The sequence below is a fragment of the Eleutherodactylus coqui genome, chromosome 5, assembly GCF_035609145.1.
Source record: "Eleutherodactylus coqui strain aEleCoq1 chromosome 5, aEleCoq1.hap1, whole genome shotgun sequence".
NCBI classification, from domain to species: domain Eukaryota; kingdom Metazoa; phylum Chordata; class Amphibia; order Anura; family Eleutherodactylidae; genus Eleutherodactylus; species Eleutherodactylus coqui.
The window spans coordinates 118,926,784-118,946,973 of record NC_089841.1 but is presented as its reverse complement, the minus strand read 5'-3'; the positions used below and the strand labels follow the sequence as shown (position 1 = coordinate 118,946,973).

At 40.2% G+C, this 20,190-nt stretch overlaps 1 protein-coding gene across 3 annotated transcripts in view; it reads left to right on the top strand.

Moving 5' to 3' along the window:
* MCC (MCC regulator of WNT signaling pathway) overlaps positions 1–20,190 on the top strand; it is a 283,211-nt gene that overhangs the window by 206,323 nt on the left and 56,698 nt on the right. For all 3 annotated transcript variants that reach the window (XM_066603069.1, XM_066603071.1, XM_066603070.1), the window contains 2 exons: positions 10,999–11,162; positions 12,174–12,380. In XM_066603069.1, coding sequence (XP_066459166.1) covers positions 10,999–11,162; positions 12,174–12,380 — 371 coding nt within the window. The remainder of the gene's footprint in view (positions 1–10,998; positions 11,163–12,173; positions 12,381–20,190) is intronic.

The following is a 20,190-nucleotide window of genomic DNA, read 5'->3' as shown; positions in this document are numbered from 1 at the left end:
TTGGACAAAAATTCTCTGTGAAATGGTAGAATCCACTGGGCCTGGGCCCTGGCTCTTTCTCCAAAACCAGATATCTCTCGGGATGTGATTTTGAAAGTTGCTCCTTTTACACTGGCTAAATGTCAAGCATTAAGGCCAGTTACTCAAGCTCTTCAAACAGCCAATGTGAAATATAAATGGAGATTTCTGTTTGCTTTCACTTTTTAGCATTGTGGCAGATCTAATTAGGCTTCATTCGGAGTTTTAGCCAGTCAAGCTGTAGATTGTGCCCAGATTTCTGTTGCTGCTCCCTCCACATCTAGGGATTTGCAACCATGTCCCAGACGTACCTGGTTCCTAGCCTGTTCGTCCAGGCGGGTATCTAGATCCATTTCTGATAGAGCCTGTAGGCAGGCAGATCCAACCACTTAACATGACAATCTTCTATGACAGACATCTTGGATTGTTTAATTTTTTGGGATCTTTAGTGATCTGGATGAGACTGCTTCTTCTAGACTGTTGGCTCTAGCCATATACATTGACTTTGCTATTGTTATCATTTTAGTATACTGCTTGCTTCACTTGGATTGACATTTATGATTTCAATTTTCTGTAGAGGATCCCATACTTTAATAATCTAGATTGCTATTTCTATGAATGGGAAGGACTAATCTATGTTACTGTCTTTTTTGCAATGGTCTTCCACAACATGGATATTTTTTCCTCCGGTTGTAACATCTATGGGCAGTACTTAATAAATAAATAAATAAATAAATAAATAAATAAATAAATATATATATATATATATATATAATGTTTTTTTTATAATCTATAAATCTTTTAAGGTTTGCCTACTTGAGTTGTACACCTTATGATTATGTTGATTATGGCATCCCCTCTGTGGCACAGGCCCTTATATATGATACTGTAACCAATGCTGATTCGACCATGGTTACCATGTTCTATGTACAATGACTGTCGGACTCCTGATCTTAAGGAACAATTTCAGTCATCCTACTTCGGTTCTTGGGGTCCATCATGTTCCTCTTATATTTTACCTGTTTCTAATACTTTTGAATTTCAAGTTGTCTGTTAGTTTTTCCCTTTCAGGTCTTTAGAACAATCCCTATTTTTTTTATATACTTTGTGGACACTATATATCCCCTTATTCTTCTAGGGTTTTCAAAGCGCCTGCTATTCTTGTCTCATGGTGTATACGGTCTCCCATAATGTCAACGGATTTAGTTCCCCTCGAAACGGAAGAAATCATTTACGTCTTATTTAAAACACTGCCACAATATCATATGTATTCAAGAACTCATTACTTCTGGTCATCAACCCCCTAATTATTTTTACAGACAATATGTTAGGTTCCGTACAGTTTCTGCTCCTAAAAGAGGCTTTGACTCTTGCGTAACTCTCTCCTTTTTCATATAGACCATGTAGATGCTGATGATGCAGGCCATTTCTGTATAATCTCTGGGCAATTGTATGGCCAGTATATGTATATATATGTGTGTGTATGTATGTATATGTATATATATATAAAATATATATATATAATAAAATTTACTATGTGTGTACTCCTTCTGAAAACCCCTTACCTTTGCTTTTTACTTATTAGTCAAAAACGCCTGCTATACCCCTCTACAAAATTAATTTGGGTAGGTGACATTAATCTTCCACTAGCATTAGACAGATCTATTACAAAACCTGACTGATTTACAAAACTGCAAAGAAAAGTATGGTGTGACACTCTAAGCAGTTCTTTTTGTTGTTTTTTTTTTTTTTAAGCAGACTGTTGGAGGGGACGCCATGGTGCTAAAAAGTGCTATACATACTTTTCTCTGGTCACCCATACATGCTCATGACTAGACTACATTTTAATCTCTCCTTATCTATTACCATTCGTAGCCACGACTAGACATCTGCCATGTTCTTGATCTGATCATGATGTTTTCCTAGCATCTATGTTATGGACTTCTATACCACTTCCCATGTCTCAATAGAGATTAAACAAATAGTTACTGCTCCTCCCCCAAATTTCGCAACCGCTCACCGAATTCTTTGAAGTCAATACTACTTCTGTCTCTACTCTTATGTGGATTTGGCTTTCACAAAAGGCTTTTATGAGAGGGAAATTAATTGAATTTAAGTAATTGTTAAATTTCACTGATGTATGATTGTTTTGGTTGAAATCTTTCTACTTTAGTCTGTTCCCGTCTTGTTGTAATCCTATGTTCAATGTAGGCATCGGGGGAACACATCAAATATATCCATAGGACCCCACACACCCAGCATTTGCCAAAAGGCTGTCCTTATCGCTGGTGTGTGTTAGCGTTTTGTTTTGTTTTAGAAAAGGGGAGGGGGACTTGTTGTTTGTATAGTGCCAACTTATTCCGCAGCACTTTCAAGTAATTTTTTTGTTACCGCCCCAGTAAGCTAGGTAATCATTTTACTGACCTCGGAAGGATAGAAGTCGTGGCTATCTGAGCCTGCGGGGATTGAATCGGCAACCTTTAGGTCGTGAGTGAGAGCTTAGGACTGCATTCTGCCGCCTTAACACTCTGCGCCACATGAGGAAAGTGTAGTTATATTCGCTTTCCTGCACAGAGTAAAGCTGTATTAAAGTGTATATTACACTCTATGCCTTTTACAGTGTATTCTGCCAGTTGCTTATCCAACAGCTGCATAAAACGATATGTGAACGGAACCTAATGCTGCTTATTAGTCTGTTTACTCATGCATCAATAACCCTTTCTAATCCAATTTGTATCCAGATTTTCCTAGGGGGCTTACTCTTTTTCTGCCGTTACACAATGGCGCTATATGCTGGCTAAAGCCAGTACTGCATGAGGTGACACACTGGATAGGCTCCGACAGCAGAGAGGCTGGCAATATACAGTAAGAGAACCCCGACAGATGTCTTGCAACATCGGAGCTGTACAGCCTTAAATCATAGTGTCTTTAGACGACAAACAGTGGATTGGAAAGGGTTAATCATAGCTATATATGTAACCCTTTTACTCTTTAATTGCTTACTGTGAAATAAATTGTGAGGCATATTACTCAACAACTTTAAAGGGGTTGGCCTATAATCAGCATTTATCACCTACTCACAGGATAGGTTATAAATGTTTTGATCGCTGGAGCGCTCACCGATCACTAGAACACAGGACCCAAGCCACACAACCCAAATGTTAATTTTGGGAAAACCCCTTTTTAAATATATGCCGGTATTAAAAAGGCAGTAAAGCTATCCCACCGGAGCAGTGATATCCTCTGAGCCGACTGGTTTTAAACAATTCTCCTTTCCTCTAGAGGCATATTTTGATTGAAGTCTTCTACTGTAGTAAATTGTAACATTTGGTTGTAAGCGTCTAAGCGCTTCAAGGTCAGTTTAACAACTCGGTACGCTTGCATGGACAGGATATCTACAGTGGGAATTTTCTTAAAGAGCTTTATTACCTTTTGTTCTTTCTAGTTCATAAACTGTTCGTGAAGTCTAACTTCTATAGCAACGATAGTACATCAAATGATATTCATTGGGTTGAAAATAAAGTCAATTTGGATTCCATCTTCCTAATGTTGGTGAAGAAAATGTAATTAAAAGAGTAGCCCAATGTTAAAGATGTCTTTTGATCTAAATACACAGTAGTGATATTTGTTTGTATGTTTTAATGGTATAAGCAATGATCTGGCTTACATGACCACCAGAATGCTCACTCACTTTCTTCTTTATATTTGTTTAAAGAGAACAAATACTTAAAGGGGATGTTTTGAGTTCAGGCTTTAATGCAGTAATCAATCCACTGTCCAACTTATATCATCCTTGTAATGTACTCGAAGTACCATAAAGAGAGAGAGAGACACCCACCCCCCAAGGAAGAAAAAAAAAACTCGGGAACCTGCGTTCCACATACAAAAATGCTCAAGTCTCCCATTGTAGTCAATGGGGTTCGTTACTCGAGTAGAGCTCTCAAATTTTACGAAAAGCTCGACTTGAATAACACGGACCCGAGCATTTGGGTGCTCGCTCATCTCTAATACTCATCATAAATCTGAAAGTGTATGAAACGCTTATAAAAAGTGATCATGGATCCAACAGCCAACACACGTTTCTGACTATACGTGGTTTAAAAGCTCCCCTCCTGTCGTAATCCTGGCATCGCGCATGTGCGAGATTGTCACCAATCTCACGTTTTTGGAGGAAGGGAAAAACAGAGCTTTCAGCCTTATAACAGCATGCGCGAGACTATTGTTAGCGATGGTCTCGCACATGCGTGATCATGTTAGGAAGACGTAGTTCTGCTCCACCAAGAACTGAAATGCTAGCAATTAGTCTCGCACATGTGCAATGATGTTATAAGGATGTAGCTCTGATTTTCCCTCCCCACAAAAAAAGGCAAGATTGGTGTCAATCTCAGGCATGCGCGATGACAGGATTACGACGCCAGGGGAGCTTTTAACCACATGTAATCAGAAACAAGTGTTGGCCGTTGGATCCGTGATCACTGTCATATATGTTTATGATGAGTATACATAGTGTTAAAAATGTTGTAATTGTGGAATAATTGTGTACATCTAGTTCAAGTAAGATGATTGGGTGGAGGCGTGTTATATGTTTGTATGTGTTGCTGTCATGTTATCAGTGTATATTAAGCTTGACAAAAACCACACAGGTCGAAACGTCGCATTGATTTATGGAGGAATACAAGGACATTATATTTATGCACCACTTATGCTGCCACCTTCCTTTTTTTATTTATTACTGTATTGCTATTTGGAAGCATTGGCTCTAGCTTCCCGGTGGCGTGGTATGTATGTTCTTGGCCTCAGCCATTTGGGGTAATGCAGATTGTGTGCTGCTGACTACAGTGAAATATGATAATTATCTATCAGTATAGAGAAACTGGTCAAATTTCTATGTCTCCAAAGACCTAGAGCCTTCCTTAACAATTGGTCCTTAAGACATGGTTGTCTTGTGGTTAAGGAGACAAGTATCCAATACTGTAGAACTGTCAAATCAGCATCTACAGCTATGACTGGGCTAACTCTTGCATTGTTTAGTGTTGTTAGGACACAGAAGAATATCAGTATGTTCGTGGATAACCAATTCTGAACTTCCCACTCAGTGCTAGTCGCTATACCACACACGTCACCACAGCTGCTAACCTTGTGAAACTTTGGAACTTAAGCTCTAATCTTATAGATTTTCGAGGTTATTTGATTTCCAGTGAGATTGAGGGATATCTGTGCTTAATGTTCTCTGATTTACCTGAAAACTCACTTAAAAAGTTTTCTAATATTTTTTAATATTAGAACAGAGGGTGGATAAGTGTATAAGAGAAAGGAAAAAAAACCTCAAACCACCTTCCAAAGTCGCGCTACTCTGGTCTCCACCGTTCTGGTTCCAGAACTTCTGCAGTGGTCATGTAGTGTTCACTGTTTAAACAAATGATCTATAAGTTTTTCTTAAGTGCATCAGTATGTTGAACTACTGCATCTCTTGTTTTTCCTATTGAAACCCCTTTTAATTGGCATTAATGAAAAGCCCTCATCTCCTTTAAATGTCAGTAAAACCTAATTTCTAAAGTATTTCTAAGGCCTCATGTCCACGGGGAAAATCAGGCCCGCTCCGGATTCTCCATGGAGAATCCGGAGCGGGCCTGATTTTCCCCGTGGACATGAGCGCTGAAAATAGGAATAAATAAGAATAAACTCACCTCCCATCCGCTCCGTTTCTTCTCTTCGCCGCGGCGTCATCTTCTCTGCGTCGCGGCCGGATCTTCTTTCTTCGGCTCGGCGGATGCGCATGATGACGTCGGTGACGTGCCCCGCGCATGCGCCGTCCCGAAGAAAAAAGATCCGGCCGCGGCGAAGAGAAGAAACGGAGCGTGTGAGTAAATTCCGAATTTTGTCTCGACTTCCATAGGCTTCAATAGAAGCCTGCGGGAGACCCGCATGAAAATGGAGCATGGTCCAGATTTTTTCATGCTCCATTTTTAAAAAAATCCCTTTTATTGACCATCCGCGGGTATTTATCTACCCCGCGGGTGGTCAATGCATCCCTATGGGGTGCGGATCCGCGCGCGGGAGAAGAGTTAAAATCCGCTGCGGATTTTAATTCTTCTTTTGCCCGTGGACATGAGCCCTAAGGCCGATCATTGATTTCTAATATTGTTTCTAGGACATTTACCTTTCCTTCCTACTGATCAGGCCAGGCTTTTTTGCTGTAGTGGTGTGTTCTATCTTTATTCTTTACATTTGTTCAAGCTCCTAATACTTCCTGAATGGAGTCTCCTTTGCCACTTAAGAACACAAAGTAGAGCCCGACATAATAAATCAGTAGTGGCCCTTCTGGGATAACTAAACACACTCGGCATTCTCAATCAACCCTTTCAAAGTGAGACCTCTACCTGTTATGTGAATGTCATGTATTGGCTGAAGATCTAGTATGTAGCCAGCGTCGTCCTAAGAGAGACATTTAATAAAGCAAATCTGCGAAACACCAAAGTAAAAGCTTGTGAGAATTGTGGAATTCGGCAAGCAGCAGGAGGACGTTTTCATGTGTGATGTGGCTGGGAATAACGGCGTACTTGTAAAGCGAGACGTCTTATTAATAACATGGCCAGGCTCTATATCTCTCTACGTAATCTGGACTTATTCTTTACACTGTGTTCTTTTAAAGGAGACCTAGTGGGAGTATCTTCCACTTGTATGATGAGGCGATGTGTACAGAAAGTTCTAAAAAAGATTTATTCAATTTATAGTTCTTTATTTTTAAAATTAATACATTAACTCTAAAAGTATAGGAATGTGTTCCCCATTTTGTTTTGGTCGTTTTGATATATTACGTGTCATCTTGGATTATAGGACAGCTGTGGTGACTGTTTAGGTTGGCATGGACTTTTATAAAAAAAAAGTTTAAAAAGATTTGTGTTTTATTCTACAACCTATTTTTTTTTTTTACTATTTTAGATGTGTCTTATGACATCACATAAGACCTTTAGGGGACATTTGCATTGTCACTTTTTTTTCCTCTTATTTAGCAATTTCCCATTGTAACAGGGGCATCCATCAGAACCCTAGTTACAGGAGAAAGCATCCCCCTATTACAACAATAGTCACATGCTGGGGGGTCTCCAGCAATCACTGGGTCCAAAAAAGAGGAAACAACTGCTGCTCCGTCTATTAACTACATGGTGCTGATTGAGAACTATGTACCCTAGAAAAGAGGACAAAAACTGTTATAAGCAGTTTGTCTTCTCCTTGGGGTCCCCGTCTGTTTCTGACAGCCGACCAGCCAGCCTACTTCTGCTAGATTGCAGGAACTTTAAACCATAACCATATATTTACGATGGCAGGGGTTTAAAGCCCAGGCTAAGCGCTGAATGTTTACGGTGCTTGGTCCGAAATATATTAAAATTCAGGACCGTGTCATCACATCTTATTTGCGGTGTGTGTCTAAACATTGTAAGAAGATTTATAGTGCTCCCCATCCCTAACTTGAACCTCTAGTGATTTATAGTTAGCCAGAGCATCATTTTGTAGGACATAATATAAGATGGATTCCCGTCCTTTATAATACCTGATATCCATTATGTCTGATATACACAGGACCTCATTTAAATATTTTCTGGATCTAGATCTAAAAAGCTGTTTAAGCAAAACTTTTGCACACCAATCAGAAACATATACTTGTTTTTTATCGCTTATATTTTACTACATTTGTTTTACTAATATACCACTCTGGTACACGATGAAGTATCAGTCTGCATGTAACATATAGTAGCCAAACACTTTGAGACTGACATAAACTTTGGTTTTCGTTAAGCTTGCTGCCTTAGTGTTTTTATATCTTTTAGGCTGCCTGTCCACGGCCATGACGGAATTTCACTAGCGATATTCCCCCGCAGGGGGAGCACTGATATCTCATAGGCTCACCGCAGAGACTCGTGGAAAATCGCAGCATGCCGGGATTTTAATCCTGTGAGCGGAGAATCTGGTGGCTGCGCTTTTCATAGTTAGCTTATGGAAAGCGTTCACTGCGTTACCTGTGGCCGGATTATCGCCACAGATAACGCAGTGACATATCACCCGTGGACAGGCAGCCTTAGTCAGATGTTTCTATGGTTACTGAAGTACAATTATAAGCATGTCATGCATTTTGAATTTGTATTGCAAAACTTAGGCAAAAACTGAATATTTACAGTGCTGACCCTTTTTTCACCAAGACTTGTGCAATTCGGCTTCTGGGCCAAATCCTGACTGATGGCAAGCCATTCTCACCTACTCAGTGCTAGGAATTTATCACAATGTCTGTATTTCTGTTTGCACACCTGCTTTTTGAGAATTGTCGATAGGTTCTCAATGGGATTGAGATCTTAGGAGATTTCTGGTCATGCACTCAAAATTTCACTTGTGCCTTTTAACATGGTGCTCCATCATACTGGAAAAAGCATTGTTCATCACCAAATTGCTCCTGGATCGCTAGGAGAAGTTACCCTTGGAGGATGTCTAGATATAATTCTTTATTCATGGCAGTTTTTTTAGGCAAAATTGACACATGAATGGTCTCAGGATGGTTTACTCTTGGTATGACACAAAACACATGGTAGTACTCACCTTTTCTTCTCCGGACAGTCATTCTTCTAGATGTCTCAAACATTCTGAAGGAGGCTTCATCAGAGACAATAACTTTACCCCAGTCTTCTGCAGTTCAGTCCCTGTACACGGCCAAGAAACTCCGAGAACCTGTGGTCAATCCTCAAAAGTGGGCGGACAAAAAAATAACGCAAATTGTAAACTCCACGCACTGAGTAGACAAGAATGGGTTGCCATCAGTCAGAATTTGGCTCAGAAGCTGATATCCAACATATTCAAAAACTAAGGTTTAAAAAAAAAAAAAAAAAAGGGGTCAACACTAAGTGTTGCATTTTTGCCTATATGTCATGTATTTGTCAAATGTTTAAAAAGTTTTGAAATTCTTACACTACAGGTGAAAGGTTTTAGAATACCTCAGTTTTTCTGGTTTTAATTCACATTTACACTTTAATATCTCTAATGAACTGTGAAATGAAAGCATAGAATAAATACATTGTGATGAATAAAAATAATGGATTAACCTGAAGAATCAAAAATCTAGTTTTAATTTGGTGAAACAAAGTAGCCACTTCTATCTGATACAACAGCTTTATGCAGTTGAGGCATTCTTTCTACAGCTGCATTCAGATATTCAGAAATTTCTAACAAACTTTGTTGCAGAAGTTCTAACAAATGTGCTGCACTTGCAGGTTGCTTTGTTTTCACCATTTTGTCAAGTTCGTCCCAAACGAGCTCACTGGGGTTTAAGTCTGAAGACTGTGCTGGCCATTTCATTCTTTGAAGCTTACTGGCTGCTTCTTGTCTTCTTAAGTAGTTCTGAGATAATCTAGAAGTATGTTTTGGATCATTGTCTTTCTGTAATGTGAACACCTGCCCAACTAGGCATACACCAGAGGGTATTGCACATCTTATCAAAATGCCGTGATAGCCCTTTTTGTCCAGTGTGCCAGTCAGCCTATGCCAGTTGTCAACCCTGGACCATCACACTTCTTCCTCCATGTTTGAGTTTATGTCATACACTCAGGAAACATCCTTTCATTTACTCAATGGTGCACAAAAACCCTACAGAATGTTCCAAAGATGTCAGATTTTGATTCATTGGTCCATAAGATCTTCTTCCACACTTTTTTTTTTCCCTCTTTTTTTTTTTTGTGTGTAAATAGCGGCTTTTTAACAGACACATTTTTACTTTTTAAACCTGCAGCTTGAAGTCTTCTTCACAATTAAAATGGAAACTTCTGTATTTTTTGCTACATTGAACTGTGCTTGAGGATTTTGTGGTATAAGCAGCCAATCACACAAATTGTTGACTCTCAATAACTTGTCATTTGATTTTGTAGTGTCCAAGTGCCTTTTAATGGTATAGGAAACTGTCACTTTGGCTTTCTTGGCAATTTCTCTGAAGGACAGACCTACACTTCTAAGGGTTTTCATTTTCGTCTTTGGTTAATTGCCTTTTCCTTGCAATTGTGATAGTAATGTGCTCTATCCTGAAGAACAAAACTGTCCAAATCCTCCCCTTGAAGGTGTTTGTAATGCAGTCTGTTCCAACACTGGTTACATAGAATCAGAGGGTTTGAAAGTAATCTAGAAAAGTTGAAACACCTGTAGGAATAGTTTGCATACAATTTCAAACCATAATTTCATAGAATCCTAGAGTTGTAAGCGACCTCCAGGGTCATGGGGTCCAACCCCCTTGGATCACTAAATCATCCCAAACAGATGTCTGTCCAGCCTTTGTTTGAACACTTCCATTGAAGGAGAACTCACAACCTCCCGTGGCAACCTGTTTCACTCATTGATCACCCTCAATGTCAGAACGTTTTTTTTCTAATATTTAATCTGTTTCCACCTTTGCAGTTTCACCCCATTGTTTCTAGTCTTTCCTTGCGCAAATTAGAATAGGGCTGATCCCTTTGCACTGTGACAGCCCATCAGATATTTGTAGACAGCTATTAAGTCTCCTCTCAGCCTTCTTTTTTGCAGGCTTAACATTCCCAGATCCTTTAACTGTTCCTAATTTTTGATCAATGCATATGGCGGGGGGAGGGGTTTCTCTTTTAATAAAAATATTTATAATTTCAAAAAATGCAGTGTTCTTGGTGTGGAGTTTTTTTTAAAGGCATTTTATCTTAGACTTCTTTATAGGAATAAAAATAATCCATTAAAAATACTTACACCGCTATAAATAGAAGCCTATAGTTTGCTCTTATAGAAGCAAAAGTGGAGAAGATCAATTCTAGGCGGCTGTCAGGCTGAGTGTTGGGAACACTGGCGTCACGCAGTTTACTTAATAAAAGTAGGTTAAGAGATCACTTAAAATACAGTTCTGTAACATTTAAGCCTGGATACCTCTAAGTCAGTGTTGTATTGTGATTTTGCCTTGATCTCATTTCACTTTTTACATTGCAGACAACTGCAGTGACCTGAACTCCGAGCTGCAGCGGGTACTGACGGGCCTTGAAAATGTCGTCTGTGGGAGGAAAAAGAGTAGCTGCAATTTGTCTGTGGCAGAAGTTGATAGACACATCGAGCAACTCACAACAGCCAGTGAACACTGTGACTTGGCCATTAAGGTACCATTCTTTACATGCCTTATAGTAGAACACCATAAAGTTTTTTAGCACAGAATTAGGGCTTACTTGCACAAGTATATTCTTTCTGCATAACCCACAGTGCTCTAACTCTATTGACTTGCGTTGGGGTATTCAAACATGCGTTTTTCACCCGTGTGGAAATAAATTGCAGCATATTCTACTTTGGTTCGCATTACTGCTCAAAATTAGCCATGTAAGTATATAGAAGTGTTAAAAATACACGCAATACATACACCCAAGAGTTCAAAGTGCTCTTCTTGCGGGGTTTTTTTCACACGTAAATACACAGCGATCACTACGTATTTACGCTTGCAAAAGAAAAGGTATGCGTAGGGCATACGCACAGTTTGATCGCAGCACTGCGTATTTACACGACCGAATCTGCATATACTTGTGTGAGTTATCTCAAAGGCCGAATGCACACGGCCGGGTATGATTCCGCAGCGGAATCCGACCTTGTAGCCGGACGGTTACCCCTGCGTACCTCTCCGGATTCTTCATAATCTGTATTGCGGATGTGCGGGCGGCGCCCATGCACTACAGATTATGCCACGTCATCACGAGGCGATGATGGGTTTTCCGCAATAATCATTGTGGGAAGGGCCGCAGATCAAACGACTTCCATTGACTCCAATGGAAGCCATGCGCGCTGGAATAGAACATGCTATAATTTTCCCTCCGCGATCGTAAAATCATAATTGATTTCCACTCGTGGACAGGGAAAAGCGATTTTACATAGCATGTATATGGGTAGTGTTTGTTGTGAAATCCGAAGGGGGACGCCCGTGTGCATTTGGCCTAAGGCTTATACTGTGCTAAAATACTTTGTGCTGTTTTGCAAAAAATATATTTATCAAGGACTGTTGTAATCAATTTAATTTCCCTATCTGTATAGTCCACATTTCTGCAGCCTAAAGTGGGTGAATGTGTAAGACCATGATGTTTCATATTACAGTATGTAAACTTCTGATACTATTCCTCTTTTTGAAGACTGTAGAAGAAATAGAGGGTGTCCTGGGTCGGGAATTATATCCTAATTTGGCGGAAGAAAGGGCGCGTTGGGAGAAAGAGTTGGCTGGTCTACGGGAAGAAAATGAAAGTCTTACTGCCATGCTCTGCAGCAAAGAGGAAGATCTCAATAGGACCAAGTCTACTATGAACGCCATCCGTGAAGAAAGAGATAGACTTCGTCGAAGAGTAAGACTGCTTTAAATTTACCATGCAATTAATTGGTGGTAATATAATATGCTACTAAAACACTACATTTTCCCATACTACAATTTACAGTGGGATCAGCAACTACTACAGGAAAACAATGGAGATCTGAGAAAAACACAGTGGGACTAGCCAGGCCCAATTAATTTATACTGGGCTTGTGATTTTTGACATTTTGATGCAGGAATAATGTTACCTGGTGAAATAATGTTCATTTTTCTCCTATAAGTTTTAGTTTGAAGTTAAGGTTATTGACTAAGACCTCATGCATGGTGATCGTAATACTGCTCTGTGAAATCTCAAAGTTGTACACGGGCATAATAGCCCACCCACATACTTGTTTTTGGACCTAGGGTACCTCCACATTCTTCTTATTTCATACTGATCTCTTTATATAAATGCCATTTAGTATATTTTAGCATATAGGTTACAGAGGTTGAACAAGCCCATGTGCTTTTAAAGGGGGTTTCTGACACTTAGAAGGCAAGAGTAGCTGAGGGCTGGAGAGGGCATAAAATTATAAATTAAGCAATACTCACTTGTCAGATGTCCCTCAGATCCAAATCGGCCAACTCAGTCCCAGCTGCTTCAGCCCAGGAAGTGGATGCAGCTTTTTCGTGTCATGCATTGTGTATGCCACTGCTCAGCCAGTCACAGCTTACAGTGGTATTCTTGCCTTGAGTGACGCATGAGTGCTGAAGCCTGTGATTTGCTGAGCAGTCACATGCACAATGAATAGCAGGTGACCGCTACAGCCAATTTCTGGATGGCAGTGGCTGCACTGGACCCGGGGAACGTCTGACCAGTGAGTATACCTGTCACTTGTTGTGAGCGCTCTTAAGCTACTTTTTTTCCCCCCAGATGCCTGAAAACAACTGTAAAGAGAACTCCTGCTGTTCTGTTTGTGTAGCACTTTATATTCTTATCATTAGTATATTCAGCACGATTAAAATTGCTGTACTAGTCTGTATTACAGATTAACAGCATTAGAAATGCTATCTGACCTCCATTGAGCAGTCTGTTAGGCTTCTCCATTACCAGTTGCAGCACCGCCCGCTGTATCACATCCATAAATAAGGGTGTCTTACAAGCAACAATTTTCCTTTGATAGTAAAATATACGACACATTATTTTGCTTGTAAAACCGCTCATAAGTAATCACAAAATTGTTGAATTCTCCAGCTGCTTGTAACATGGGCTGCTGGCTCTTGTAACAGGTTTTGTCCCTGCTAGGGATATTGATTGCCCCTTGGCTGCCATCAGTTAATTTGCTGCCTGAATGCAGAATGTTCCATTGCATTATGCTACAGTAGTTTTGATTGGTGTTCTCCAGCAGACAGATTGTTGTGGCTGTCTCTATTACATCAGGTCATTTATACCTTGGCAGCAAAGCCGGTCACAGCATCGCACCCTCATCTTCTTTATGGCTCACTTTCCACTCAGATATTCAGTGCATCTTAACACCTCATCCTGTTCCTCAAGCATCTCATTAGGTGTGCCACAGTGCGCCGGGGCTTATTCATGAAAACTACTACAATAGAAAAGTTTAGGAGTTTTCCATAGCAACCAGTTTACATTTCTGCTTTCTTTTCACCCAAAGTAGACCATGAGTGCAATACCAGAAATGGTTCCTATGGCTAAACACTTACACTGTTATTTTGGTGCAGTGTTTATATATCTTTATTAACTATATGTTAACACAACTCTTGCGGTTTCATGTTTGTACTAATCAGTATTATTGCTAATCTTTGTTTAACCCCTTATTGGCCTTTGATGCCTGAATGTCCACATCAAAATTTAAAAATTTTCAAAACCATACATTCTAAGGGTTAATTTCTCTTATGTTTTTTTTTTTTTTGTTGCATAGGACTGATCTTTGTTATGGTGCCCAGACAGGGCCAGAATCTTTTAATGTTACTTTTTGTATAGAGAAGAATATGCAAACATAGTATACATTTTCAGCATCTTTTCTATTTGCAATTTAATATAATAAATTTGATAAAACAAATTTATTTAAAAAAAAAGACATTTTCTTGTACATAATCATACCAAATATGTGTATTCTGATTAAGCTATCATCAATGGAAGACCTGGGAATAAAGGGACAATAAACACACAAAAAAACAGGTGTACTACACATGACAGAGTACGCGGTCGTCGTGCACAGTACAATTTCACCGCCATATGCGGTTGTATGCATGGACATGGCGCGTGAGTCCGCCCTAAAGTGGAGGATATATACATACTAGCTGCAAGGTGCATCAACAACAATTAGAACGTTTCAGCACTAATCACGGTAAAATGTCTGTGTGAGCGAGCCCTCAGGCCTCATGTCCACGGGGAAAATCAGATCCGCTGCAGATTCTCCATGTAGAATCTGCAGCGGGTCCCTCCTGCCCCGCGGACATGAGCGCCGAAAATAAGAATTTAAAAGTATTTACCATCCGGCGCGGGCGGAGAAGATCAGCTGTTCCTCACGGCCGGATCTTCATTTTCGGCCGGCGGATGAATTCCTGACGCCGGCGGCACGTCGCCGGCACGTCGCCGACGTGCCGCGCGCATGCGCCGGGCACATCCGCCGAGCCGAAGCAAGGAAGATGCGGCCGTGAGGAACAGCTGACCTTCCCCGCCCGCGCCGGATGGTAAATACTTTAAATTCCTATTTTAGGTCTCCCGCGGATCCGGACGGCTTCCATAGGCTTCAATAGAAGCCCGCGGGAGCCGTCCCCGCGGGAGACCCGCACGAAAATGGAGCATGGTCCGGATTTTTCCATGCTCCATTTTTTTTTAAATCCCTTTTATTGACGATCCGCGGGTATTTATCTACCCGCGGGTGGTCAATGCATCCCTATGGGATGCGGATCCGCATGCGGGAGATCCGCTGCGGATCTTAAATCATATTTTGCCCGTGGACATGAGCCCTAATAGTCTAAATCTACATTTTTTTTTCTCGAATATTCTGTCCTGTGCCCTTGGAGTATTTCATCTATTCACTAGGATTTCACATATGATATTGATCAAGATTCGTTTGTGAATCGAAACGCGTCCTTTGTACCGGACCATATGTGAACACTTGGAAATAAAGGCTCTAAGATTCTTTCAGGATAAAGCAGCGATTTCTTTTTCCTTCAAATGTTGCCTTGTGTACCCCCTGTTTACTAGATACAAAATAAACATTTCTTTCATTACATGCATCAGGGCTAGTCGCAAATGCCGTCAAGACTGAAAAATCATGTCGCCTTTTGCAATATCTTAGGCGCATTGGCAACTATTTTGGTCGCTGTCTAGAGCCCTGATTTATATGCAGCAGTTTCTGCTGGAGTTTGTATGTTTTCTCCAAGTTTGTGTAGTCGTCTTTTGGGTTCTCTGATTTTCTCCCACATTTGAAGAAACGTACTTCTAGGTTAACTGGCTTTCTATGGAAGTGGCCCTGGTGTGTATGTGTGTTTGAGATGAGGAAATAGATTGTGAAAGGTACTGATGGGAATTATAATCTTTGTAGAATGCTGTGGAATATCCTGATGCTTTATATGCAACAGGAAATAAATAACTTAAGCCCCTATTACATGACATGATTGCCGTGCAGATTGCAGTTTGGAACAGGCGGTTTGCATGATAATTGTGCTATGTGAAGGCATGCAGTGAAAGACTGATCAGCAGTAAATTGCTGATCGGATCTTTAATGTAGACCTAGAAATCATTGTTGGTCTGCTGCTGCGTTGTTCTGTGTAAACAGGCCATGGTTCATATATGGAGGTGGGTGGGCCGGAATGATCCCCCGGACCGCTTCGACTTCAGTCACTGAGTGATCCTCCTGTGTTAAAGCATCGGAGCGATCATTCCTGGGATGGCTGTCAGGCCGAAGTACCCAACAGTCGCCCCATGTGAAAGGGGCTTAAAGCGATCCTATGGTTTCAGGACAAAATTATAGCCCAGGACAGAAGCGTCGGGGGTTTCATTTACCTGCAGTTGTTCTTTATCACCACTTCAATCCACCAGTTTTGGACCCTGTTTTAGGCTGTACAAGATGGCTACAACAGTTTTCTAGCTACAAATGCATACTGTGAACTGCTCTCTGATTGACCAATGCTGATCACATGAACAGTTGTAACCAATCAAAAAGGAGGTATAGTGCATTAGTAGTCCAACACTACCAATGCACTGCGGAGATTTGGTAGTCTGAAGATTGTGTCGGCTATGTTGGACAGATGAGAACTGTACCTGGATCTAGTGGATGAAGGGGATGGCAGAGAAGAACAACTGCAGTTAAAATACCCCCTACTCCTCTGGTCGCAGGACAGAAACCTGTCCTGAAACTGGAGGGTTGCTTTAAGTGACAACAAGAAACCTATTTTGAATAGCTGAACTTCTACCAGATTTTTCTAGGTATCCACAAATTTAGCATTTAGATTGCAAAGCATTCTCTGTTTGGAAACCATAAATTTGGCTGGGAAATGTAGATAATCTGATTACTTCCAATCAAGTGCTGATGGGATTTTCTGAATCCTTCTTTTTAGAACTTTCATTATCATAAGTAAAAGGGGGAAAAAACTCCTGAAGATGATGAATTTCTGTTTGGTGTTGAATTACTTTCTGTTACTTAGACGGAGAGGACCCATTCTTGCATGGACAATTATAATGGTTCTGTAGCTGGAGATGTAGATCTGTGACTTAGGACACAACACTGGTTCCCCATATGGATGTGCTGCTATGCAGCCGTTCTATCTCTATATCCATTCTTATGATAGTTAATACACAGCTAGTGATCAATCTGCCTCACTATTGTGCTGTAGCGGTCTGGTTTAGGTTTTATCATTGGTGTTGCAGCGGTGTGGACTTATTGGTTACCGCTTCATTTCTAGGTTTAGTATAAACAGCATTGCTCACAAATATTGTAAGATGCATTAGCTCAGAATATAGCAACACCCGCGGAAATCTGTGAAATCTGGTTTTATTTAATAGAACAAGGTAAAATCCAAGTAGAATAACAGGACACAGTACAAAAGTCCGCTTATGTATTCCAGGCACGCTGAGTGCCCTTAGTATTAGTGAAGTTGGAATTCTACGTTCCGGGAAATGTATTGGAAAACAATGTACCTTGAAAAGGTGAGAATTGGGAATAGTAAAAAAAAAAATAATAATGAAAATATAAGCTGATCACACCTCAGAGGTTTTGGCTAGCCACCAGTAACTTAGAAGAAATATACTTCCTTCTCCGTTCTGTCTTCATTTCCTTATGTTATATATTGGGCTGAAAACTTGGCAAATATGGAATTTATATAAGCGAAAGCTCCAACTAAGTGTATATACCATGTACTGTGTTTATTTAGGGCTACGTGCATCAGTAATGTGAAGGTAAATTGGAACCGGTTTGGATCAATAGGTCCGTCCCTTTCACTTGTGCCTGTAATCATACAAAGTGCTCTCAATAGGTTCTTCTATTCTTGCCAATGTAATTGAATTAGGTGTTTAATGTATTCTGTTAACAGATTGCAATGGTTTTAGGAGCAGTGGCTAAGAACCCGCATGCATGATACTGATTCTGTTTCTCACGGCTCATTAGTAAGCGAGGTAATCATTTCCTGTAATATCTGAATTCCAGGCCACCTTAGATTATTTGTGTTTTATTTGTTAGTATGAAAACAAAATCATCCAGTGTGAAAGAATTCCCGCAAGTAATTTTATTGAATTATTAGGCTTTTAGTGTGTGAAGAAAGTTACAAAAAATGCTATTTTCAAATGAAATGAAATAATTTTTTTAAATCCCATAGGATCCTAAAAAAAGAACCTTAAATTGTGTTTTTTCCCTAAAGCGTGTTATTTCAGATAATTACATTTGGACTACTCTTATGGATAGACTTGTGGGAGTTCTATTTTGTTGGTAGTTAATAGAGGGGGAGGCATTACATTTTCTCATTACAGTGTCCAGGGTAAGCAATATTTGACAGCCATGATCAGTCCATCTGTAGGTTTGTGCAAAAAAATTTAAAAAACAGGTTTACTTCAGTGTGTCACAGCAGACCACTCAGAGGTGTGTGATTATAGGAAAGAAATTAGTTATTGGCTGGGGAGGTGATAAATAAAAGACAGTATACCGAACTGTCCTCAACCTGATACGCAGCTGAATCAATCCCACTGTCCCAGTCCTCCTCCCCATCTGCGGAATGGCCAGAAGTCAGGTGACCACTCCTGCCAATCAGAGGCCACAGTGAACTCCTAGCATCATGTCGCTCAGGACATAAGTGATGAGATGATGCCAGGAGTTCAGATGGTGACACTGCGGACTTTATCTTCTCACTTGCCTGGCTGTTAACAATTTTTTTCTTGCCACCAAACAACCACTTGAAAGGGCTTGTCTTATCTTAACAACCCCTTTTTTAACTGTAGTTGGCCTGGCAATTAGTAAATTGCTACAGATGAGTAATATTACATATGAGCCGTTCTAATAATTGGCCAGCCGTTTATTACTTAGGTTAGTCATTTACATTACATATAGATTTGTCAAACCGGCAGGACCAGCTGGTCATCTGGTATGGAACAGGCGCTTTTCCCCCAGAAGAATAAGAATTGGGCAGTTGGTTGTATTTCAGCCTCCTGGTCCTTTTTATTCTTGCCACTGGCTTTCTTTCCTCACTACATGACAAGACACTTGCATGCTCAGACAATGAAGAGGGGTATGTGGGGGGTGGAGAAGTGGTGTTTGACTGAACACCATCTAGTATGTGTGAATACCTTTAGGTTTTATTCACAGGAGCATGTCTTATTTTGTAGAGTAAAAAACTGACCTATTTTAATACGTATGCGCGTCACTTTTATATCTCTGTATGCGATCTGTGTCATTCCTTTTTTATTTCTGGAACACACAAATAAGATAAAGGCGGCACCATTTTTTTAGATTAGTTTAGCAATGACCAGTGAAAAACAGGGCACACGCGGACATCCACTGTATGTGCTCTGTTTTTGTTTGTTTTTTTTTCTTGTGCACCCATTGACTTAAATGTTTGACGGTTGCCCAAAAAATTGGACCAGAGTAGGACATGTTGCTTTTTTTTTTTTTTACAGTCAGTTGGAAATATAGACAGCACCCGAATGTGAAAATCCATGTGAATTAACCCTAACTTTGACTATGTCCAACAGAACTAGAGCTGCCCTTGCTCATAGAGTAGACTGAAGAGCTGGTGCCCCATTTGCCCCAATAAAGTATGTGAAAGGAGTTTGCCAAGATAAGCCAATCCCTTTAATGCTACATACATGGTTTAATCTTACTCACTAACAACCTGTGAGAAGATTGTACTTCATTGAGGAATACAATTGCGAAACGATGGCGCAGGCTAAATGTATTTCAGTGACCACATGATAACGGATGGCGGTGGGATATCTATACCATTTTATATTCCAAGAATCGATTGCTAGCATTTCTCCAGTAAATGCAGGTGAAATGTTCATACATCTGTTGTAGGGCTTAAACAGAGTAGACCTCTTGAAATCCTAACCTTGAATATTGGGCTGATTAGAATATATTCTTGCATTCCCTTGAAATCCTTTCCTGGCTGGCTTTTATTTTTGTGCAGACATGAGGCTTCATAATGCGTGTTTCTTGTATGAGTATTTTCTGGTTGCATTAGGACAGAACATAATAGCAGTAACTTCTTGATTATGGTGCGCTGCCTATATGAATAATGATCAGCACAGTGTGATTGTGGAAAGATTATGATTAAGATCTTTGATATGAATGAGAATATAACTGTTCTCATTAAGTGCTTTTCTCATGCGGTCGGCTTTCTCTTTGATG